This window comes from Citrus sinensis, chromosome 2, assembly GCF_022201045.2.
Source record: "Citrus sinensis cultivar Valencia sweet orange chromosome 2, DVS_A1.0, whole genome shotgun sequence".
Lineage (NCBI taxonomy): Eukaryota > Viridiplantae > Streptophyta > Magnoliopsida > Sapindales > Rutaceae > Citrus > Citrus sinensis.
Window position 1 is genome coordinate 26,816,598 of NC_068557.1, and position 24,631 is coordinate 26,841,228.

Sequence of the window (24,631 nt, forward strand, 5' to 3'; positions counted from 1 at the left end):
CTTTACAGGCCGACCCGCACCATCTCGTGGTTCAGACAAAAAAAAAAAATTATTTTCAAATAAACGTTTTTAGTATTAAAATAAGATTTTCAAATAAAGTCATTGCATGAATATGTTGCTATTTGAAAGAAACTTTCAATCATGAAATCCTTATTACACAACAAGGTAAAACTGAAAATATACATCATTATTTCAATGCAAAAGAGTATATGCTTTCTCCCATGGCTCGTCGTGGAACGACCATCATTTTATGTTAACTAGTAGTATTGGAGAATTTGAGGTTGAGCATTTAAGCCCTCTTGAACACGAATGGAAGTGCAGGACCATCCAGGGCCAACAATCTCTTGCCATTCTCAATCAAAATGCCAGCAAATCCACACCTCAACCTGCAATTCGGACAAGCCATGGAAGGACACCATCCCAAGTTGTAGCTGGTTCCATTTCTGTCAATTCTGAAGAATCCTGGTACCCCACCAGTCACAATGAATCTCCTCCCGGTTTCAGGATCAGACTCGCCGACTCTCCAAGCTGTCGACTGAATACAAGTTGTAAATGCTGAGAATGTAACAATAAAGTCATGAGACTCTCTTACAATGTTTTCTTCGCCAACGAAAGGCGAAAACGTGACAGGAAATAAGCCTTCCGATCCTGAAGTTTCTTTCTACCCAACGTACAAGGGGCAAGAGTCATTGCGTTCAACTAATGTTAAACCACCGCCGGTTGCATTGTCTTCCGGCAGTATGTAGTATTCCAGGCCCCGTTGGAGTGCTTGGCCGTTAGTGTCAAGCACTGGAGGACTCAAGTCATCAGATGGTTGAGCTTGAGTTATGGCCAAAATCAGACAGAAAAAGCTCAGACTTTTTATCAATCTTACCATTGCTGATTGCCTCATTCTCCCTATAAAGTATAAACAAATTTGTGATGGCAATAATATGCAGTTTTACGTACATATATATATATATATATATATATATATATAGGACATGGCAACGATAAGTAGTAGCATGTGAAAAGTCTTATTAATCTGATCCATTTAAGCATTACTTGTACGGTTGTACCGTAGGGATGTAAAACAGTGGCGGCTGAATTTTACTTGCTTGATGGTCCTATATATCAGCCGCGTTTGAAAGAAGAAAAGTTCTAAACACACAAAAAGTCACAAGATTTGCCGTGCACGAAAAAAGTTATAAGCGTACAAAGAGTCAAAGACTTACCATGCACTTCGGCATGGTAATTAATTTTTATTAGTTTAGAAATTTTTTTATCACTGCCATTTTGTTCCCATTAAATTCTTCGGCAACAATCACGTACAAATAAATAAACCCGACAATTAGAGGAAAGTGTGAAAGGTGAGGAGAATGAGAGACAACTGAGTGCTTTTAGTTGATGAGCACTTGGGATCTTCTACTTTAAATTCTTAAATGGTTAATTTTGATTATCAAAACCCTTAACAAATTTCAAACCACCAAATGGTTACATCACTTCCACACCCCAAATTATTATTCTCAGTTTAGATAGAAATATTCCACCAAACTCAATTGCCCTGAAGACAGTAAATGAGACATAGAAGTACATATTTGGATAAAAACATCCAGAAAGAAAACGTGCACTTTTGGATTCCTTGATAGAGAATGGTTTCTCCGTGCATGACATAGGTCATTCCGGAAGGGTGCTGAGAATTCCTACACGGCCAGAGGTTCACTCAGTGTTTTGAATCTTCTTCTTCACAGAACTTGGTGTATTGATCAGCATCCATCAACTTCTTCAATTCACCAGCATTGTCCATCTCCACTTTTATAATCCATCCATCCTCGTATGGGCTTGAGTTGACCTAGTTCATCAAATGAAACAAATGTAACCATAAAGCAAACGGATAAGGGGAAAACACCACTCCCACGTTATGTTTCATTTAGATAAGCCAAACTTCAGTATCTGAACAAGGGGAAATGGGGACGTTAAGGTATCTTTGCACGAAAAATATCTCATTAGCAATGATATTAATAACAAGAAAATAGCAACAACTGAAGCAAAAAGTATGAATTATAAAGGGCAGGTCACATAGCAGGTGGAGAACAATGAAGCTAATTAGAGATGAGATAATTCTCAAATGAAGAGAAAACAGTAAGACATTGTAGTTGAATTACGTTTTAATTAGTGCTAGGAAATTAAAGAAAGAAGCATAAATGAACGCGGTGAAATCTATTATACAGAAGAGGAAATTGGTTTTGGTTTAATCAAGATGAGAAAGATGCTATCATAAAATCGCTAAATTCAATGGAAATGACAAGTCAACCGAAAACAAATGCACACATTTATGCAAAAGACCATAAATGGCAAACATACTCAAGCCAGTAAAATCCAACTTCACAATAAATCCAGATGATTTCCAAATGAATCTCAAATGAACTATATGGCACTGGGTAACAACAAACTCACCAAAGCAGGTGAACTGCTGAGCTCTTCATTAACTTCAACCACTTTCCCAGAAACAGGAGAATTAACATCACTAGTAGCCTTGACACTTTCAACTGCACCAAAGCTGGCATCTTGCTTTACTGTAACCCCTACCTCTGGTAATTCAACATACACAACATCGCCTAAATGATCTTGAGCATGGTCAGTTATACCAATGGTTGCAGAGTTACCATCAACCTTAACCCATTCATGAGAGTCAGCATACTTTAGATCCTTTATAACTGCAGTAAGATTGGAAAAGCATAAGTTAAAGCAAAAGAAATAATAACTGCAGCGGACATAAAAATTAAAACAATGGAGTATCTAAAATATTATCAGTATATATATTATTTTACAAGATAACATTATCAATAATCCAAGAATACAGAAACCAATGTCTAAAGCAGTAAAAGCATGATTAGATGTAACTAAATTTTTAACCTTTTTTCAGAAAGTAATCCATTCTTAGTAATTTTGCTCGTATGGAACAACATTCAAAAACTTTTGGATTTTCACAGAGAACCTCAGATCTTAACTCTAGCAATGCAAAAATTTCTGACGTATTAATCTCCTTAAACACAGAAAATTTAAGGGATAAGACGTGTAGGCACCAACAAAGGGCGTACAACAAAGCCACCAGCATTGGTTCTTCCAATTGCTAATCCATAATCTTAAGTTTCCAGTAAGCCAATGCATTCCTATGAATAACCTCATCTTGCTATGCCCATGCTGTGGTCATCAGACGTCAAAGCCTTCTAAAACTTGGGGCCAGTTAGAGGAACTACTCTTTCCATCCTTTTCATTTGAACTTATTAACAAATCAAGAAAGACAGAAAAACACATATAAAATAGGCACACTAAAGCACGTGCATAAATGCACCACTACATATATACACTTTTTGTTTCATTACATTTCCATTTCCTGTCCCAGATTTCTTTTTTAAATGTAATGAAGCAGTAAAGAAAATTCAATTAGAACACTATTTATGCAACTGCTCCCATCCTCCCCTTTTCTCAAGGATAAAAGAGAAAAAAATTATTCCAAAATGTGAAAAACATCTGTGATCTGCAAGGCCGTGTCAAACTTTTGCCATGATAGCCATTATTTCCAATGTCACCAGGCCATCTGCAGTGCCAACAATGCCACAATGACTTCACCACCTTCCTATCACCATCATCTCCCCAACAACCAGTTCAACAACAACACCAATACAGCCAATCATTGCAGCCTAGCTTCCCGCTTGTCAGTAAACATGTTTATGTCTAAAAGATACAGGCTCCTTTCCTATTTAAAAAACAGAAAATCGGCAAGCCGACCAAACTCTGCCCAGCCTGGCATTCATCTTTTTAAGATATCAGTGACTTACAAAGACAAATCTTAATAAATAGGCAAAATAATCAAGAACCTGATCCCGAATATCAATACTCAGAGAGAACCAAAGCTTACATAGACTGACTTTCTATAAAGCCCCTTTACACCAGTGACAATAATAAATAGCACCCAGTTACAAAAATCAAATCTTTAACGGAACACAATCACAGATCAAGTATTTCAACAAACAAATAAATAAGATCCACGTGCATATCTATTTTTCACAAATTCACATTTTTATGATCACTGCATACACATTAAAAGAAGTATAAACATCGACATAGACAGCAAAAATAGCAGTTGCTGAAGGTTGATTTACCAGAAGAAAATCCTCTGTGGAAGACAGAGATCCTGAGGTAAGAAGCAGCCCTTGAAGCCCACAACAACCTTGAAGCCATGTCTTTTGTTTCTCACTTCACTTTCGGAACGCACTTCAAAAGCTAGTACAAACAAATTGTGTTCCCTTTTATAGACGAATATAAAGTTTTCGAATTCGAGGGCTTCAGGGTTGGTAGGTGGGTGGATGCTTGTTTTGTAGTTTGTACTACATTTATTTATTATTTATTATTATTTATTATTTTTTTTTTAATTTTTTTATTTTTTTTTTTTTTTTTATGAACTACAATCAGAACCATATTTACAATCATAATAGGAACTGAACCATATATAACGTTAAATTTATTAAACATATAGATGGGACTATTTCATACTCATTTAGTAATTTTAATATTTTTATTTTTATTCTACACTCTTGTAAATACCAAAATAGTCTTAATTAAATTATATGCAATAAATATTTTATTTTTCTCTCTACAGCCGTAAAATTATTTTTTTGATACTACCCATAAAATTATTTACTGCACCTAAATAACTTTCTTCTTCTCCTCCTTTTCTTCTTTGTCTTCTTGATCTTTATTTACTCTTCACATTCATAAAATTATTCAAAACACTTTGCATGTGAAGATTATCAAAATATTGCATAGAGATTTAGATTTTTTTTAATTGTTATTTTTTTCTCCCAACATGAAGAGTAACAAAACAAATGGTAAATGTGAATGAATTAAATAAGACATTAGAACTTAATTTGGTGTGATTTCTTATAAGAAAAAACTCAATTATTTACTTGTCGCATGGTAAAAGCCATCAATACGTAGATGAGCTATTTGATTATTTACTTGCCTAATCTCAATGATAGGTCATCAAAACATCTTTAACTATTATTATTTTAAAAGAATAAAAATGGTCACACATGCATTGTTGTACTCAAAATCTTTTAAAATATCGATTTACTCATTATTCAAAGTATTGGTGAAGATGTTAAACAAAAATTAGGGTTTACATAAAGATATTTGTAACTTTAATAGGTGTGTAGAATATTCAAAGTAATTATATTATATTGGCTCATAAAAACGTGTCTTTAATATTAATTCACATTATGGATACTTTTGTAATAGATAATTTTATTAAAATATATTTAAAATAAATTTTAAAGCCCTAAACATATTAAAACTTATGTAGAGAAGATAAATTATTGTTAAGAGTCCTAGATTGTAAAAATACTATAAATGAATTGTGAATTTGATCATATCATATCCTACTGATATCATCACCGTAGTATTGTTACTTGTTTTTGAAAAACATTTTAACAGTGTGATTTGATAATTACGCTTACACGTCAGTAAATGAAAACAATAATATTATCTTTTTTTAAAGAAAATGAAGATAATAACTTATATATTTAGAAGTTCTTGAATTAATGCAAAGTAATTATTGAAAAATGACAGCAACATTAATCTTTTATATGGAATTATCAATATAAATTTTAATGACGTGGTCCATGCAAAGTATGAGATAAAAATCTTGGAATGAATTCATAATTTTGCCCCTCTACAATTTGTAGAAAAAAAGGTGAAAAAATAACAAAACTACTGAAGAGGTTTTTAAAATAAATTAAGACAAATTTTTGAGGACCTAAATGGTATTATGCTACATACATATAATCATATATTGAAATCCTTTCAATAGACTACATATCTTAGAAATTAGAAACGGTGGTGGGTCAATGTGTCAACAAACCCACCGAACAACAAAGTTGGTGTGCTGACTCGTGTTTGGGAATCCCAATAAGGTGACCGAAAGCACAATGGAATCTCTATGAGGCCACAATGCCTTTGAGACACATGGAATATACAAACATACATTCATCATCTCAGTTCTGTGTTTTCTATGTTCTAATGGAGTCTCTCTGAGATCCCATTAGATCGCGCCCTCTCTCTCTCTCTCTCTAAATATATATATATATATATATATATATATATATATATATATATATATATATATATATATATATGTATATTCACTCAAATGTGAGGTCTCATTTTTTAAATGCGGACACGTTATTAATCAAGTTAATATTCAATATACTATGAGCTTTAATACTATGTCTCCACTGATCGTATTAAATTACATGACTTAATAACTTATTCATATTAAAAAAAAAAGCGTACGCATAGAATAAGAGATAATATATATATATATATATATATGAATTCATTTACATTTTTCAATAAATATATAATGTTGATACGGTTATACAAATTTCTTTGTGTAAAATCGGTTATGTTATGTATATATAAGTGAACCATTAAACATATGCTTATTAAAAGAATTTTTGCTTTCGTAATTTGTAATATTAATTGGACGAATATAAAAGAGTTAAGCATGGCGCAATCAAAATAGCTCCTTGCGTAAATGGCTCGATCAATATAATTATATAAACAATGACTTGTTAAATTATGATTTTGGTCACGACTACGTGTATGTTCGGGATTTGCTTTAGCTTTCCAAAGAGTCAATACTTAACTAGATTTTTAAATAATCAACTTTGTTAATAATTTGGTAAAGGTGTTAGGTAAATTGAGATTATAATAGAATCAATTATCAAATAATTCACGATGTGTGCTTGGTAAACTTTTTATGGGCGTGGTATTTGTTGGACGAATTTCACTGCCTCCAGTGACGATATCGACTCTGTCAGTCTGTCGTCGACATTGGTATAGAACGCCAGAGTTGTTAATTTTCTAAGTTAAAAAATTTTGAACCGTAGTTATTTTGTAAATTTTGTTACATTGGTAATTTTGAAATAATATAATTTCATTAAGGGTAATTTTTGTACTTTATGTTTTAAAATCAGATTTTGAAAAGTAATATTTTGATACTTTTAAGAATCAATACAAAAAAAAAATGATTATTTGAGAATCAATTTCTTTAATAATAACTTTAAAATTGATTTATCAAATATATTATGGTGTTAAATTGTCAAATAATCACTTATTTGACAGTTCAAAGCAATCAAAAACATGCTCTTGGTCTTCCTAGCTTTATTTGCTAACTGACCAATAGAATCAAATGGCTTGCATGTAACCGAAACGTCCATCATCCAATTAGTCACATGCTATGGCTTATTATTCTCAAGGCATCATGCCAGTTACAGCAAAAAAATGTGCATTCTATGTAGTATTTAATGGTAAACAACTAAGTATATATAAATATTGGGCGAGGTAATTGATCGAATAATCAGTTACCCAATTCTATGTTAAAAGGTTTTTAATGCATTTCATAAAGCTATAATCATGCTACAGGGAAAAAAAGTATGGGACCAATTTTTTTTTTTTTTTTTGTTAGCTAGCAAATTAAACTATTAGACAGACTATGATATAATGATACAAACAATTAAAGCACTTGATGAGATAAATATCAATGGCCTCCCAGTCCATTCTCAACTTATGCACCCAGTAGCTTTGGGCGCATGAGTTCGATTCACGGTAATTGTTGGCACTCGATTCTCCTTCTAATAGGGGTTTATTTAGCTCCCCGCCTAGGGTATAATAGATTTTACTCTAATATTAAGTGAGGGTTATTGTTCGGGTTATGTCATGCTAGAAATATGAAGGAGAGTCCCGATTGTTTTTTAGTTGTAAATATCATTAGAATTTTAATTATAAATATCAATATTTCAAAAAAAAAAAAAACACTTGATGACATAATATATCATTTGCAAGACAAAACGTCGAATATTGTAGACAAAGAATAGCTGCATTAAAAAAATATTAATATAGAATTAAGTAGTAAAATCACTGCACCACAAAACCACATATTGGAAAGAAGCATCGAGAAATGTTCAATGCTAATTGCTAAATAGAGTATAAAAAAAATATCTAAAATCATTGGTGATGAATTGTAATTCCATTGGACTATTCTTTATCTAAACCAATCGATAATGAAGACTTATTATTCAAAGTCCTAATCTTTGGAACGACAAGAACTTTACATTTTTTTATTTTTAAAAGAAGATAGATTCAAATTCTTTCTACCAATAGTTAATGGAGCCTTATTTATTTTAAATCGGCATCTTTATCAGTATTTTTTGTCCTTTACAACCAAGAACTAAGCTAATTAATAAAAAGAAGACTAGTGTTATACTTCTAGCCTATCATGTCATCTTCATTATCTGAAAGAGCCAAAAAGTTCAGCCGAAGGCATTACGATAATATTCTAAATTCTTCTGAAAAAGATATTTATAGAGAACATAAAATTGAAGTACTTTTAACCGTATATTGGTATTATATTAAAATTAATGTAAATGGGTCTCAATATTTATAAATTTCATGAGTAATAGTTCTCATTAAAAAAAAAAAAAAAAGTGTAGTACTTTTGGAATGTTATAAGCCTCGTGACAAAATGAAAGGCTCGGGGGCAAAATTACACTATTTTTGCTCAAAAGCATACCGCCAATGAAAATCTGCTCCTTTCTTCACTTCAACTTAAAAGCAGACAACACAAAGAAATGTGGAGAATTCTTAACAGACAATTAAAATCAATGATGTGCAATCATCAAGAGAAGAAGATGAAATTATGAGTCATCAATCTCTAAATGAGGATATAGCAAAGACAGTAGAAGAAATGATGGACAGATAGAACAATACAGAGACTTTGTTTTGGAATCTTAGATTGTTTTTTTTAGTACAAAACTTTTCTCAAGTATTATTCTATATTAGAGGCTCCCTTCTACTATGGATTCTGGCATCTATCTACAATTACTACTTTATTTTATGTTCTTTTTCACCTACCAATATTTTATATTCCTGTTCTATATAATAAAGTTCTCCAATTTCTAAGGCTCTATTTGATATTAAGGTGTTATATCACTTTTAAGCTATAGTTATTATAGAAAAAAAAATTGTAACTACGAAATAAAGATTATAATATATAGGAAATATGACTTTTAAATAATAATTTTCATAAAAATAGTTAAGATATTTTAAATTTTTTATCATATAAGTAGTAGATCAAATCAATTTAAATTTTAAATCACAATAATTAATATTTACTAAATACTTTAGTGCTAATCTCAATAGCAATAAGGTGTAAGTTTGTAATAACTAAGGAAATAAAATCAACAATTCAACGAGTGAAAAAAAAAAAAAAAAACCACATTAAACGGATTAAAAAACTTTATTCGACGTCGCAAAAATCAAACACGTGCCTAACAAATAATTGCGCAAGGCAGGTCCATAGGGCCCAATACTTGAAGCTCAAGTCAAGTTTTGGCCCAATGAGATTGGCGTTAAGGTAGTTCTTATACGGAGCAAGGGTTTAACATTCGTTATACAGACAGCAAGGATCGAAGAAAAGATAACTCTGTTAAGCCTGTATTCGAATTCATTTCTTTAGCCGCAGGCCGTCAGCGACGGAAGAGAAGATCTCAGTTTCGATTCTAGAAACCGTATGCTTTCTCCTCTTTCATTGTTTTAATAATACAAATTGTTTTAATTTCCTCTTGATTATCTTGGGGTTTTGACTAGATACCTCACTTGTTTACTTATGTTTCTAATTCTTTTGAATTTAGTGTTTTTCTAAATGTTTTAGTATCTTATAATTTATGTTTGGATTTTTCTTTTTTTTTTAAATAATCTAGTTCTAGGATTTTTTGATTGTCGTGAAATTACTTGTATTTCAGCGACTATGACGGACGAAAATCAAGTAGATGTGAAGGACGAGGTGGCAGAAGTAAGTGTATTACATTATATAAAGATTTATTGAACTAATTATTAGCTTTTATGAATCTGATTTTTTGTTAGGGTTTTTAATTTTATTTCTTGGGGTTTTCTTGAATTTGAACATGTGGAGGATCTGAACAAGTAATTTGATAAGTACCAATATTTTTAGTGACCAGTTTTGACGGAATTTACCAACTGTTATAGTTTAATTTATTTGTTATTCAGGTTATTGCTATATTTATTTATTGAGAAATTTCTTTGTTGCAGCTTGCCCCCTTCGATCCTACTAAAAAGAAGAAGAAGAAGAAGGTTGTAATACAGGATCCTTCAGATGATTCTGTGGACAAACTGGCCGAGAAAACTGAAACTTTATCAGGTATCCTTACTAGAGTACAAGCTATTTCCTTACTATTAACGTTATTATTTTTTATGGATGAATGAATAGGCCACTATTATTTTTATTTGTAATACTTTTATAAAGCATTATTATCTCTTTCTGCAGAATTAATTTTATTCTTTTTTTTTTAATTTGCAGTCTCTGAGGGGCTTGAAAGTACTTTTACTGGTTTGAAAAAGAAGAAGAAGAAACCAGTAAGTTGGAAGAATTCTAGAGCATCTGGCGTTTCCTTAAATTAAAGGTATTTTTCAATAGTATTTGACATGCAATGTTTTGTGCGAAATTGTAGGTAGAAAGCAGTCTATTGAACGATGAGATTGGGGATGCAGGAGACGATTTGGATGGTAAATGTTTTAGAGTATATTTGTGTTTATATCCCTATTTAATTAACTTTTTATGAAATCTAAGAGATTGCTATTTTATTGCTTATTTAGGTCATGTGGGTGAGGATGATGAAGCTGATGGAAGTGGTGGTCCACGGCAGCGTTATCCATGGGAAGGGAGTGATCGCGACTATGAATATGAGGAGGTATATAGCTTATTTCATAAAGTTCTATTTCATCAAATCCAGTTATTTCTTTGTTGAGTGGCTTTGCATTTCTATTGATTTATTTAGGAGTTTCAAGCAAGCTGGAAATCCTTTTGATCAATGATATACTAAAATAGTGAATTAGGTGTTTGATGGTGTTTTAAAGAGACAGCAGTACATAAAGTAGCAGAAAAAGAATATCTAAGTAATATAATGTTAATATTCTTGATATTTCACTTTCATTGTTCTTTGCTTCAGCTTAATGGTCTTAACTTTTTTTATGGTCGCCTGATGAGATCTACATTAGGAATTCCATATTTTATAGCATCATATCATATGTGTTTGCTCAACCTTGCTGTTTGAAGTTTCGAAAATGATTATGTGTCTTTTGCTCATCATATATTCTGTTGTGTTAAAGGTGTTAATCCATTTGTTTTCCCTTGTCTGATTCCATGTGCAGCTTCTTGGTAGGGTCTTTAACATCCTCCGAGAGAATAATCCTGAACTTGCAGGAGATAGGCGTAGAACAGTCATGAGACCTCCACAAGTTCTTCGTGAAGGAACGAAGAAAACTGTTTTTGTCAATTTCATGGATCTCTGCAAGACGTATGTTTTGGTGCTTTGCCTGCTTTTTTCTTTTTAAATTTTATTTTATTTTACATTTCTATTAAATGTGGACAATTGAGTTCATTCTTTTTTCTTTTTTTTTCAAACTACAGTTTTTCCATTTCTGATTGTATAAACAACTAAAGTGCCTGCTGAATTTTTCTTCCTCCTTTCTTTTGTTGGTAAATGTATACAGCATGCATCGGCAGCCAGATCATGTCATGACATTTTTGCTTGCTGAACTGGGGACAAGTGGGTCACTGGACGGACAGCAAAGACTGGTCGTGAAGGGCCGATTTGCTCCCAAGAATTTTGAAGGGATACTGCGTCGATATGTCAGTAAGTATTTTTTAAAATCAAGTTTTGTGCTTAATATATACAAGTCAGTGGTATGGCTTCTCTTGTTGTAGAAGCAAGAGGTCAAAAGGTTCAATTCCCCTCACACCAACCTTGGAGGGGATAAGTATAATTTGAGGGTGGGATGGGGGTGTGGTGCATGGAACTAACTTACATGCACACTAATTATTTCTCTTTTTCATCATTAAATTTAATATCTTCTGCATATTATTTTCAGATGAATATGTCATCTGTCTTGGGTGCAAAAGTCCTGACACGATACTTTCAAAGGAAAACCGCCTCTTCTTTCTCAGATGTGAGAAGGTAAAAGCTCATATACAATCATATTATTTATGTCCTATTTGACTTTCCCCTTGCTCTTTCCCATGGATGCATGACTAACATGGTTCTTACGAAGGATGTGGTGGGCTTCTGATTATGTTTCATATTTATCTTGTTCAAACATTTGCAATTGAGGAGCTCCCCTGGGGTATAAAAGTTTGACGGATAAAAGTGTGATTTACTGTTTTCATTGTCATTATTGTTGACACAATAGAAGCTTTCTTCTTTGATATTTCTGTAAATTTTCCATTGGGGTGGCCAATGATGATTTAAGAATTGCCTACATTGCCTGATGTTTGTGCAATGACTGATGTTGAATATTATTGAGGCCTATTGGAAGACACTGATGAATTGAACACATTAGTCTGCTGGACCAATGACTTGCATCTATGCCAGGAAATTGTCTTCTTGAGTTCTTTTTTATGGCCAAGTCATCTGTTTTGGAGGCTATGAAGAATATGCCTACATCGTCTGATTTCTCTTCTATGACAGAGATATGTAGTTACTGATGTCTCCTTGGATGACTGTCCTTTGCTTTTGAAAATGAATATTTATTTGTTTTTTGAACCCAAAAATGGATTTTATTGGGTAAAGAAAATTCTTCCATTTTCAAAATGTTCAGCCCCCCCGCGGGGTTCCATTGAGTGGCCTATGATGTAAAAGTTGCCTACATTGTCAGATTGTTTTATCTATGACTGAGAAATTATCTGTCTGAGGCCTTTGTGTTACTTTTTCTTTTTCTGTTTGATTGCATATTTAGGAAGATGGTATATATTCCTATGATATGGATAAAATCCTGTCTGCTGATGTTCCTTTAGTTTCAATAGTGTTATGGGGTTTGATATTTTTTTTACATGCATGCCCAATCAGGTGTTCTGTTTGCTTAACTGTTTGGGTCTAATTTGTTGATCTTATTCTTGCAGTGTGGTTCTGGACGATCAGTTGCTCCTATCAAAGCTGGTTTCCAGGCACGTGTTGGTCGTAGAAATGCTGGAATGTGATCTTGTTGTCCTGCTTTTCTCCAGCATTTTGAAAAAAAAGCTGTTTGTTTTCATTTTTACCTTATGCGTTTTACTACTATTTGGTTTTGACTAATTGTATTTATCTAGCCGGGAAAATATTGATATGGATGAGCCTTTATAACTAGAATGATCGATTAATCCTTTTTACATATTTTCCTGCTGAAATTAGCATTGCTCTTGAATGCTCTTATCTTCTCTATGCAAGCTAGATTGCATTCTATTTTGTTCATTGATTTTTCACGAATTTAGATCTTAAATAAATGAGTGGTTGAAGTTCTATTTCTTTTCCATTGGGATCAGGAGTAATTTGGCCATTTGGGTGACATTTACTATTTGTGTATTGCAATATTTTAAGAAAGTGTTAACGGACTCTCAGATAACAAATGGTCTAATTAATTTGAGAAAGAATATACTCCCAAGATATTGACAAGTCATGAATATTATTAACAAAATTATGTACATTTGTTCTGCAGATTCATATTATTAGTTGCCTATGTATTGACCCAAATTTGATCTGGCAACACCTTTCTCCCCGTATAAATTAAAGTAGATAGGTAAAGCAGTCTTCATATCTTTGTGCATTGTTCTAACCAGAGTAGTAACCTGCTCAATTTGATCTTCACTTGAACAAGCTGAGATTAGAACTTTGGCTGTTCCTCCGTCTGGGTAGCAACCAGCATCAATCATTTCTTCAAAAATTTCTAAGCATCTTCTGTACAGTTTCTTCCTCGAATATGCAGCTAACCTGGAGGTCCAGGTTACAACATCTGGTTTCAACCTCTTGGCAGGAAGTGACTGGAACAGACCTTCCATTTTCTCGATGAATCCTCCACGCCCGTATATGTTGATCAAGATGTTGTACGTACTGATGTCAGCTGCATATGATCCTTTCTCCATTGCTGTTAAGACTTCTTCCATCTTTTCAAATTGGCCTAATCTGCCGTACAGGTTCAGCATACTGTTGATAACAAAAGTGTCTGGCTTGAGCCCAGATTTGTGCATCTGGTTTATAACGCCTTCACATTTAGCTACATTGCCAGTTTTTGAATAAGCAGTTAATAGGAGCATGTGTGATTTCATTGTTGGGGTTATGCCTAGCCGCTTCATCTCCTCGAACACGGCCTGTGCGTCTGAAAAATATATAGAAAATATGAAAACAAACAAATTTGGCGTGTGTTGAAGCAGAAGAAAATTAATCAGCATAAAATGGGATGGGTATGGCAGATAATTAAAATTCCAAGAATGAGGTGCTCGTTGAGCTACACAAAGGTCACAAGTCGTGCACTGGGGCTTCTTCATTTGTTATTAAAATATAGCTCAAGTGAGTACATTTTGAATTTGATGTGCCAATTTCCAGCAGTAGACACAAAATATTACAGTTGGATAATAAACTTGATGTCAATATCTGAGACTGAGGTACTTATAGCATTGGGAAGTTTCTTGCGTGAGGAAAAATTTGTGAATTAAAGGTTACATATTGCATAAGAAAAGGGTGAACTAGAAATAGAAATCTGTCTTTAGGATTCAAAATATGACTTTCATGGCAAAATTGTAGTGATTCGCGAAGAAATTATGCAGGGTAATGTTTGACAGACAATTCAACTAAGCTGTATGAGCATTTACCCTCATGAAGACCAGCTCTGCCATAAGCATCTACCATAATATTATAAGAAGCTCTATCTGGTTCACAACCCATGTGCTGCATGAGTGAAAATATTTCAGCAGCCCCGTAAGGATAACCTGCACGACTGTTGGGACAATAGAGCCGATGTATTTTGTGAGCAATACGACCAATTGTTTTAGTGAATATGAAAACGTAAATAAATTATTATTTCCTAAATAACTTCTCAAACAATCAAATCCTGACCATCATTTGACTTTTACCATTCAATCCTAATAAATTTTTGCATATTTCTTGTATATGTATTATATCATCCTTGGTATAATTAAGCATCTCTAATATATGCCGGTGACAGAAATCGTTAGATTGAATAATTAAGACATAATGCTACCATACGGGAGATCAACCTGTAAGCTTCCATTAGGGCATTATAAGCGTACACATCCGGCTCAATTCCAGCTCCTTGCAGCTGCTCAAATATTTCTTCTGCCTTCTCACAAAGTCCCTCCCTAGCAAATGCATTAACTAGAGCAGTATATGTGCAGATATTTGGTTTACACTTATGACTTCTCATTTCATTAAATAGCTTCAAGGCCATAAAGGATTTGCTCGCCTGCACAAAAGCACGTGCGTATATGAACCTCACAGTTTGTAAAAATAACAAACTTCAGTAAAAAGATAGGGGCAGTAAGAGGCATAAATAAAACTAAATAAGATTTGGCTCACCTTCCCATATAAGTTGATCATCAATGTGTAAGTTTCGGTAGATGGCTGGCAGCAATCTCGTTTCATCCTCTGGAAAATCTCAACAGCTTTTTGAGGGTTTCCTCCTTTCAGTAGTCCATCAATGTGAGAATTATACACAACTGCACCTGAACAAAATCAATGATACTTCAGCATGATAAATTCACATTACACTTGGTGACATGTATACCAAGTATATAAATTGAGTTAGTAATTATTTTGATAAATTGATACAGGATCATACTTGGGGGAAGGCCATACTTTCGCATCTCGCGAAACACTGCTTCAGCTTTCTCTAGCAGCCCAGACATGCAATAGGCCTTCAGAAGAAGTGCATAAGTGTCCTCAGTAGGGATACATCGAGAATCCAGAAGTTCTAAATAGGTGAATTCTGCCTTCTTATGTAGAGACTTCTGGCCATAAGCTTCTATAAGCAAATTGAAACACATGACATCTGGATGGAAGGAGCTCCTCTTCAGTATCCATTCACATATCTGGAAATCCCTTAGGTGTTACACTTGTTGACAGTCTATATATTGAAAATTACTTTTAAAATCAAATAAATGATGATATGAAACCATACTCTTTGTTCTTAAAATGCTTGGCCCTCTTTTAGAAATTTTGACACACATGCATCATCAACAAATGCAGACACCCATCATAGGGATTCATCAAATGCAGACACATATTTTCAACTTATGAAGATAGAACAAGTAATAGTAAAGCAAAATTTTTGAATTTCTTACCAAGACAATTGGATCCCATTTTTTATTCAACCGAAGTTGAACGGATACATTAATAAGATCATCCCACGTGGCATGAGTAGGAGGAAGAGAATCAAAAGCATCCCAAATTGTATTGGAATCCACTTCCCTTTGTACAAATCTCAGAATCTGCTGAGCAGTGGGGCTCAACACTGGGAAAATTCCATCAACGAACCCGGATCCATACTTCCATCCTTTTCCCCTCAACGAACCGCCTGTGCAGAAGCACTAACATTATGATACAAATATAATACACACTTTAATTGTAATAAATGAAAATATACATGAGAAGAGGCATATGCAAGAGCATGCACGCTTACATTAAAGTAGTAGTAAAAATAGTTAGTGAAATTTTGCATTACATCGTTTCCTGGAGAGCTTTTTGTGATTGAAGCTTCTCAATTTGCCATTTTTGTCAATGAAAAAGCCATCTCTATTATACTTCTTAACTGAAACTCCAGTGGAGTTGCTAGCTCTACATCTAAAATCACAGTTACAGCTTCTTGGTCGTATGACAATTCCATTCAGTGTGTTTCCAGCAGTCAACCTACAAAACTTCCATCAAGATTAGCTAAAACTGACAGGAAATTAAAATGCAAAAGGAAGTAATGCAACGAATGTATTAATTCGTATAGAGAAGATTGAAGGATTAGACTTACATGGAAGCGATAAAGAGTTAAGTTTGAATGTTGAGAGATCACAAAGAGATGATTTTAGTTTGAAGATAACGAACTCAAAATATCTTAAATGTTCCAGAAACAGACGGTTGGCTACTTTGTTTGTATTATTTGTACGTGCGAATCATAAGATTGAACAACGGCAATATTTCTATTCCCACACACTCCGCACGTGCCATGGGAGAATCACTATTTTTTTTTTATTGAAAAATAACACATAAATGTAAAACAAATTAACTCTCACTTTTATAGTAGAGATTTAGCAAATAAACTATTTGAGTTTATTTATTTTCAATTATTTGTGTTTCTAGTCTTAAAAAAAGAAATTTATTCATGTTTATCTCATATTATTTTAAATTTTTCGAAGTGTCAGATATGATCATAAAGCATGCGTTATAATTTTGATGGACTAAATTGAGCTAAATTATATAACGAAGCGATAGTGAACTCAACTTAGATGTTGATTGTGAATGAGCTACTTTATTTTATAATAAAACTAAATATTAGAACCAAGAGCAACACAAAATATACTAAATGAATCACCCATATTTAAAAGATGAAATAGCTAAAAACTCTGATGTATTAAAATATAAAGAACACTGCATTGAAGTCCATAGGTTACATTAGTTTGTACAACATTTTATTGGTATGAAATTGTTTCAAATTATTGTCATTCAAGCCTTGTTTGGTATTGAAATTAACTAGTTATAGTTTAAAGTTACAACTTATAACATTAAACTATTTAATAAACATTAACTGTTTTTAGGGGGCAGAAGTTGGAAACTTCAGTTGTTAATAAATATTAAGGTGGTGTTTGGTTGAGAGGAGAGAATAGATGAGAGAAAAGTAATTTAAATTCTCTTTCTATTTTTATTGTTTGGTTTGACAAAATATATAAGAATTTAATTTCCATTAGAATTTAATATCCATCATAATGTAGAATTTGAATTCCACACCAAGTAGTGAAGAATTTAAATTCCTCTTATGTTAGAAACTAAAGTTTCTAAAATTACCCTTCAACTTTTTAACTTGTTTAATGTTATTAATAATTATTATTTTATTGATTTAATATTATAAATGGATCACCGCCGGAAAGTCGCCAGACTACTACCGGAAAGTCGCCGGACCACGCCGGACGTTCGCCGGCATGTTGCCGGACCACCGCAGGCTTCGCCGGATCACCGCCGGACGTCGCCGGAATCCCACCGGACTTCACCGGAAAGGAGCCGGAAAGTCGCCAGGCCTTCACCGCCGGCCACCGGACCATCATTTTATTTATATATATATATATATATATATATATATATATAATATAAATAATTAAATATTTAAGGTAAATGGTAAATTAGTCTAAAGAAAAAAATTATAATTCATTTCCTTGTTAAATTTTATATCAAACCAAACAACAAAATCTAATTTCACTACTTTTCTCCATTCCTTTCTTCTCTCTTCCTCTCCATTCCACTTTTTTCCTCTCCTCCCTTTTCTAGAAGCCAAACATGACCTAACTATTTTTAGGGGACAGAAGTTGGAAACTTCAGTTGTAGCAGCAGCGTGAAAAAATGTACAAAAAAATATATTAACATCATTTAAAAATAACATACTTCAAAAAATGAAAATATGTTAATATGTAATATTCCATGTTGGTGTTTAACTGATGTGATTCTCGTCCCCCATCCAATTATCTAAAGTCTAAACCATAAAAAAAAAGATGAAATATTAATTAAGAAATAAAAGAAAGAAACTAAATAATAAGCTAATATTATCAAAGATTGGAACAACAACAAATTTATAAATGAGTTGAAAGATATATTTTTAAAGTGAATATTAAATCAGTGGAGAGAATTATGATTTGTTACTACCTATGAGAAAAAATAAATTATAATAAATTAGTAGGATTTTAGAGGCATTTTTGATAAAACTATTTCCCGTAATAGCTAGCATACAAAACACTAAAGATATTAAGACTACTAATTTAGGGGTTTTTTTTAACTTATAATTTAGTAAACAAGATTAATATATTAATTTATTTTTTCATTTTTTTTTATCGGTGCCACGGCCAGTATCCATCACCATGCTGATCTATCCCTAATTGGCTGGCTATTGTGGCTTCTAAGCTTAGTAAATTAGATTCTATATTTATACGATGAAAATTTTATAATATTCTTATTAATGTTTATCAAAATTATTGTATTTTAAAATTATATTTTATACACAATATTAACTTTTAGGTGGGGATATTTAAACGGACCAATTCTCTTTCTATACCCTCTTTTAATTGAGAATTTTATTATCTAAGTAATTTTTTTTTATAAGTAAACCTTTTGCTTTTCTCTTCTCAATTCAACAAATTCTCATTAATTCATTCAGATATATTTTTTTAATGGCAAATAGTTGATATCATTACCTAAAAAGAATAAAAGTTACTATTTAAAAATTGATATTGTTAAATTTTTATCGGTCATGAAAATTATTAAATATCAAGAAATTAATATCTACTAAACACAAAAGATAATGAATATCAAAATAAAGAAAAACATCTTCTATATATGAAGTATGAAATATAGGTCATAATATGTTAAGAAATGCCAAAAAATAAATTCGAAAGAGTATGAAATTAAGTGTTTAGTTCATCAAATATAAGAGTAGGGAGATAATATACAATTATAAAGTAGATAGAAAGAATGTGAATGGTGAAACATAATTTTAAATTTTTAAATTTTTTTAAAAATAAATTTAGGTAGAAATTTGATGATTTCGCCTCACCTTAACTATAATTGTTTTAACAGTAACTCAAATACCAAACATCGCCTCAAAAGTAAACTTCATGCATCTCTTCACGAGACGATATTTTTTTTTTTCGAGCTACACGAGAGGAGAATTTGATAATACGTCAGGAGGAAATCTTGGTGGGGTAGGTCAGGCATATGCCCATTATTTTATTAATATTAGACAACACACAGAGATTTGCTTTTCGTGAACACAACTAAAACGTCGCTGTTTACAGAACCACACACACACATATATATATATATATATACATATAGACATACATATACATACATATATATATATATATATGCATAATGAATTGGATGGTCATTCCGTCTATCTTCTTATAACATCTGTTCTAACGTCATGGAGCCAAAATTGCCGCAGCGACAACACCACGTATGAGATAGTGAGATACATTGTTTAGTATTTAAAAAAAAAAAATAGATTTTATTATTTTTAGAAGAAAATTGCCACTCTATTGATTTCAATTTGAGGGCAATATCAATTTTCAATAAAAAAAAAGAAGTAGATAAAGAGACAACTCTCGTTGCTTAAATCCGCCAAGTCGAGAGAGAGAGCGAAAGCGGCGAGTTACTCCGTTCGAACGGCCGGCGGCGCCGCTGGATTCTTGATCGGTAAAAGAGCGAATGTTTTTGTTGTTGTTGATAATGACGGTGTCTGCTACTGTAAATTTAAGTGATATTTGCCTTGTTGCCATTGCTGCCGTGCTTACTGTTTTGATGCTATTTCATTGTTCTAAGATTCTGAAGTTATGAATAGATTATGACTTGTGTTTGGTTTATGTATTTATAAGTTAATGTGTGTGTTTTCATTGATATTGGCAAGTGATTTGTAGTTGTGGCGGCCAATGGCATGTCACGGCGGTGCTATGGTTGGCCTGATAGTTGATGGTCAATGTCTCTGGTTTGGGGTTTTGGTGTAAAACTAAATGGTCTTTGATTTCGTTAAAAGACACTCTTTGTTTAAATTTTTTGCAAATCTACTTTCTGTGTTAACTGTGAATATGCTTGATAGGTTCTGCCAACTTATATTTTGTTGATGAAAACTAATGGTTTTCATTCTCTTAGCCGTAGATTCATAAACATTTAAATGGTCAATATGATTTTTAATATGCTCAAAGTGAATATGTTTATCCATGTGGGTTTGGGATGGAGGAGGGGGGTTTTAGCAAATAAAGTTGTCTAAATATTTACCCCTAATCCTGCAAATTAATAAGATTTAAGTTTAGAAGCCTTTTCTCCCCCCTTATTGGCATACTGAAAAATGAACATCTTTTGATATCTTAAAGCAGATGCAAACCATAAGAGTGATGTTTGTAGCTAGCACATGTGTATGGTGTATTTCCTCCTTGTCTGGCCCTTTATATTTTCTACTGTTTTCACTGTTTTGTTCGCTGTGTACCTGCTCTGATAGCCTGCCCTGATGCCCTGAAGTTATAATACTTTTCAGAATCCTGAAAATTAATTCCTTCTTTGAAACAAGAAGTGTCTTTTTTTTTTTTGGCTGTAGCAGAGCTTATATACCCTGATTTTGTGGTTGTTATTGGTGTTAACATTATTCAATTTGACAGATTGTAGTTAAGGGCAACAATGGAGTTCAAGTGGCCTGGATGTGTTCCAGAGTTTGGAGCAATATTCATGTCAAACACTGGAACAAAAGAAGAGTGTTTCAGACGAAAGCTATTGGGTCTCCCATCTGGGCTAGCCCCTTTCGTGAAACAAATTAAAGCTGGTATGATTTTGTTTCTGTTTGAATATGAGAGGAGAGAACTTCATGGCGTTTATCAAGCAAGCTCAGATGGTGCAATGAATATTCTTCCCCACGCATATTTTTCTTCTGGGAAGCAATTCCCTGCACAGGTGTGGTCCTATGGATTTGTATATTTCATTTATGGCCATTTTTTCTCCTAGGGCTTGACAAAAGGCTTTATATATTATTTGATTCTTTTATGAGGATTTTTCCCCTTCTCTTTGTAGGTGAAGTTCACGCATTTGTGGCACTGCAGCCCACTTTCTGAAGATGAGTTTGGTGAGGCAATCAAAGAAAATTACTACTCAGCAAAAAAGTTCAATTTTGGGCTGTCTGAAGTTCAGGTTTGTTTGTTGTCCATTAATTTGACCTCAGTGAAATAAAGATGGGTTTTTTATCAATTTCTCTTTCCATGCAATCTTGTAGGTTCATAAGCTGCTCTATCTGTTCAGTTTGAAAAAGATAAAGCCCCAGACACATTTTTCAAGATGTAAAGCTGCTGGGTACTCCATAGACAAATTTAGAAGAGCAGCCGAAGATAGGTCTATCACAAGTACTCAAGGGGAAGATGAACGTGATGCTGACAGTAGTCATGAATCAGTAATCTCCACTGACCATTTTGGTGCTCGCTTAGGCAGTGTTGGAAGAGTAATTGATGATTATAGGTTACCGTCAGATTCATCAGTTCACTGTCAATTTGAGCCATCTTCAGCATTTTGTCGCCCAATGGAACCACAATCCATGAACTGTCTTCCTTATGATCCAGAGGGCCCCGTTATTCATGCTGTCCCATACACAGAGCCAAGAGGTGCAAGGTGCCCAGATTTTTGTTCTGCTTTAGGTTATGGTGCTCCAATACCATCCCCCAACCTTTATAGGAACTCCCAGGGGATTAGGATGCCATCATTGGAGGCTTCTTATTCTGGAAACATGGCAACAAATCCATCTGAGATTGAGGGTCATAGGGGCTTTTCCCTTCCAAGACCTAGTCCTGTCCCTTTTTCAGATGTTGGAAATTGCAATGGAATGAATGTGGGTGCTTATTCCTTTAGTCCCAGTCAGTATCCCTCTTTTGTGTTTAATTATGGATGTCATGAAGCATCACTAGACAAAAATGATCAGAAACCGCTGCAATTTGGAATTAATTTGAAAGAGGGTCAGAGCCAGCTCCAAGGTCCTGTTGCTCCTGTCAAATTCAGTAACACAGACCTCCATGATAGTTCTTCATTGAAGCCTGATGTCTGCCAAAATTCTGGAATAATGTATTCTGATTGTCAAAAGAACCGAAAAAGTGTGTTTTCACGATTAGCTTTGGCTCCAAAAGCATGCATAAGAGAAAATGACACCCTTGTCAGGGTAGATGAAGACAGTATGGATACTTCAGTGGATGATGTGATGTCAATGCTGCACCAAAGCCACTACCAGTGGCTGAAAATGAGAAAGGATAGACAGTTAATCAAACTTGACACCGCAGATTTTAGGAAAAAGAGAAAAACCGCTCCTGATTCAAAATTATTGAAGGATCATTTCAAGAAGATTTCAGATGAGGTGAGCATGAATGATATTACTGCCAATGAAGAGATTAGTGACCAATTAGCTGGAAAGACACCTTTTGTGGATTTTAAGCGTCGCAGTGAAATGCGAAAGAGTCATGATGGTGATAGTAAGATTGGTGGTTGTGGTTGGAGAGCAGAGACTGAGGGCTGTGCTGATGGATTGCAAAAAAAGAGGAAGTTGATTAGGCCAGATTTCAGTAAGAATCAGTTGATTGATGACAAAAGTATCAATGTTGACACTCCTCAAAAAATTGAGCAGTTGTGTGTACTGAGTCATGTCGGACATGAAGACAATATTGTTGAAGCTGAAAGAGTCTCAAATTGTGAAGTAGAAGAAACTGTGGAAACTTGTGGGCCTACATTTAGTAATGTTATTCAAGTTGGAAAAGAATTGTCCAAAAATGTTGACATCAGATCCATACCATCTTCAATTTCTGTGGAAGAACCAATGAACAAGGATTCATTAGTGGATGGATTATTTCAAGATTGCAATCGCAGTACCCACTCTTTTGAACAAGAGTCATCACTTGAAGCATGTGAAAGCAGTCATAATGGGGTTGCATCTGGTGAAATTGAATGCTCAAGGAACATACAGGAGTTGGATTCAAATGCTAACTTGGATGGTGCAAATGACGTTGACATACCGACAAACAAGGATTCATTAGTGGATGGATTATTTCAAGATCTCAATGGCAGTACCCACTCTTTTGAACAAGAGTCATCGCTTGAGGCATGTGAAAGAAGTCATTATGGGATTGCATCTGGTGAAATTGAATGCTCTAGGAACATACAGGAGTCGGATTCAAATGCTAACTTGGATGGTGCAAATGATGTTGACTTGGTGAATGAATCGGATAATCAAGCTACTAAATCTGAGAGGGTGTGTGAAGAAGTCATAGCTAGTCGATGCAAAGGCTGCAAAGTGGACATATTACGAAATGATGATGACAAAAATTCGGTTCTTTCGAGTGAGGGTGAAATCACCGCAGGGCAATACCAGACAATCTGAAACAACAAATAACTCAAGATTATCCCTACAACTTGCAGATATTTGTGTAAACGATGAAAGGTGAAGGAACTTAACACCCGTGAATGGAACATATGCCGCTGACTTATTGAAGCACCTGGAATATTTTTTTGACAAGGGCTCAAATGAATTCAACCACTTTGCTGACTGACTATGAGCACTAATGAAATTTTGTCTGCTACAGGTCTGAATCTAGTGAACAGACTTTGACTAGAAATGGCTCTCTTTGATATATGTATACAGTAATAGTTAGACATGTTCATGGTCTGGATGTGATTTGGCGTTTCAAGTTTAGCAACAAAGGAACATAGCAGTCTGTTGGTTTTGATCTGTTTTAGGATTAGTAGCTTAGCTGATACCTTTTGGTTTTGTTACCAGGTGCCTGAATTTTAAGGGTTCCTTTTATTCTATTTTCTTTTCAAGGTTAAATGAAAAAGTAATGGATGGAGAGAATGGAGTGTTTTCAAGGATTGATTTTTATTAAATCATTACAGTTAATTGAGTTTAATTAGTTTTAAAACTGCATAGTTTAAGCCTGTATATTCTTATCTGTTTCAGAGAAATGACTGTTTTGATGAAA

At 33.6% G+C, this 24,631-nt stretch overlaps 4 protein-coding genes, 2 non-coding genes and 1 pseudogene across 7 annotated transcripts; 4 read left to right on the forward strand and 3 right to left on the reverse strand.

The window, feature by feature from the left end:
* Positions 1–121: 121 nt before the first annotated feature.
* LOC102626846 (kunitz type trypsin inhibitor 104-like) lies at positions 122–955 on the reverse strand (annotated as a pseudogene).
* Positions 956–1,408: 453 nt separating this feature from the next.
* LOC102611254 (glycine cleavage system H protein 2, mitochondrial) lies at positions 1,409–4,330 on the reverse strand. Its single transcript, XM_006468424.4, has 3 exons — positions 4,146–4,330; positions 2,437–2,696; positions 1,409–1,831 (listed from the first exon to the last, which is right to left on the reverse strand). The coding sequence occupies exons 1-3, from the start codon at positions 4,222–4,224 to the stop codon at positions 1,703–1,705; spliced, it is 468 nt and encodes a 155-aa protein (XP_006468487.1). The 5' UTR covers positions 4,225–4,330; the 3' UTR covers positions 1,409–1,702.
* A 5,114-nt stretch (positions 4,331–9,444) lies between these two features.
* LOC102610441 (eukaryotic translation initiation factor 2 subunit beta) lies at positions 9,445–13,282 on the forward strand. Its single transcript, XM_006468422.4, has 10 exons — positions 9,445–9,611; positions 9,846–9,895; positions 10,153–10,261; positions 10,421–10,476; positions 10,572–10,626; positions 10,717–10,811; positions 11,272–11,417; positions 11,614–11,756; positions 11,992–12,077; positions 13,019–13,282. Exons 2-10 carry the CDS (start codon positions 9,851–9,853, stop codon positions 13,094–13,096), a joined length of 813 nt encoding a protein of 270 aa, XP_006468485.1. The 5' UTR covers positions 9,445–9,611; positions 9,846–9,850; the 3' UTR covers positions 13,097–13,282.
* LOC112497353 (small nucleolar RNA SNORD34) lies at positions 12,350–12,429 on the forward strand. The gene has a single exon (XR_003064151.1). It is a non-coding gene; the product is annotated as a small nucleolar RNA SNORD34 (small nucleolar RNA).
* On the forward strand, positions 12,739–12,817 carry LOC112497354 (small nucleolar RNA SNORD34). The gene has a single exon (XR_003064152.1). It is a non-coding gene; the product is annotated as a small nucleolar RNA SNORD34 (small nucleolar RNA).
* Positions 13,283–13,538: 256 nt separating the features above from the next.
* Positions 13,539–17,045, reverse strand: LOC102610952 (pentatricopeptide repeat-containing protein At2g35130). The gene is made up of 8 exons (XM_006468423.4): positions 16,906–17,045; positions 16,609–16,793; positions 16,229–16,461; positions 15,727–15,976; positions 15,465–15,610; positions 15,146–15,351; positions 14,741–14,865; positions 13,539–14,247 (listed from the first exon to the last, which is right to left on the reverse strand). Coding segments are annotated over exons 1-8 (1,794 nt in total). The 5' UTR covers positions 16,908–17,045; the 3' UTR covers positions 13,539–13,600.
* A 2,979-nt stretch (positions 17,046–20,024) lies between these two features.
* On the forward strand, positions 20,025–24,504 carry LOC102610127 (uncharacterized). 2 transcript variants are annotated; one of them, XM_015527132.3, is made up of 4 exons: positions 20,025–20,333; positions 21,290–21,578; positions 21,696–21,812; positions 21,895–24,504. In XM_015527132.3, exons 2-4 carry the CDS (start codon positions 21,309–21,311, stop codon positions 24,031–24,033), a joined length of 2,526 nt encoding a protein of 841 aa, XP_015382618.2. In that variant the 5' UTR covers positions 20,025–20,333; positions 21,290–21,308; the 3' UTR covers positions 24,034–24,504. The 2 variants fall into 2 exon arrangements, with proteins under 2 accessions (XP_015382618.2, XP_006468483.2); XM_006468420.4 differs by having other exon boundaries at positions 20,026–20,333; positions 21,297–21,578.
* The last annotated feature ends 127 nt before the right edge of the window (positions 24,505–24,631 follow it).

Bases quoted from the DNA above. Each gene is read 5' to 3' on its own strand.
- LOC102611254 (XM_006468424.4), bottom strand. From the start codon at position 4,224: ATGGCTTCAAGGTTGTTGTGGGCTTCAAGGGCTGCTTCTTACCTCAGG. The intron at 2,697-4,145 runs GTAAATCAACCT...ATCTTACTGCAG, and splicing joins CCACAGAGGATTTTCTTCTG to TTATAAAGGATCTAAAGTAT. The intron at 1,832-2,436 runs GTGAGTTTGTTG...TTGATGAACTAG, and splicing joins TCAGCAGTTCACCTGCTTTG to GTCAACTCAAGCCCATACGA.
- LOC102610441 (XM_006468422.4), top strand. From the start codon at position 9,851: ATGACGGACGAAAATCAAGTAGATGTGAAGGACGAGGTGGCAGAA. The intron at 10,627-10,716 runs GTAAATGTTTTA...TTGCTTATTTAG, and splicing joins TGCAGGAGACGATTTGGATG to GTCATGTGGGTGAGGATGAT. The intron at 12,078-13,018 runs GTAAAAGCTCAT...TTATTCTTGCAG, and splicing joins TCTTTCTCAGATGTGAGAAG to TGTGGTTCTGGACGATCAGT.
- LOC102610952 (XM_006468423.4), bottom strand. The intron at 15,352-15,464 runs GTGAGCCAAATC...GCTTTTGTGCAG, and splicing joins TGATCAACTTATATGGGAAG to GCGAGCAAATCCTTTATGGC. The intron at 14,866-15,145 runs GTTGATCTCCCG...TTGTCCCAACAG, and splicing joins GCCCTAATGGAAGCTTACAG to TCGTGCAGGTTATCCTTACG.
- LOC102610127 (XM_015527132.3), top strand. From the start codon at position 21,309: ATGGAGTTCAAGTGGCCTGGATGTGTTCCAGAGTTTGGAGCAATATTC. The intron at 21,579-21,695 runs GTGTGGTCCTAT...TTCTCTTTGTAG, and splicing joins GGAAGCAATTCCCTGCACAG to GTGAAGTTCACGCATTTGTG. The intron at 21,813-21,894 runs GTTTGTTTGTTG...GCAATCTTGTAG, and splicing joins TTGGGCTGTCTGAAGTTCAG to GTTCATAAGCTGCTCTATCT.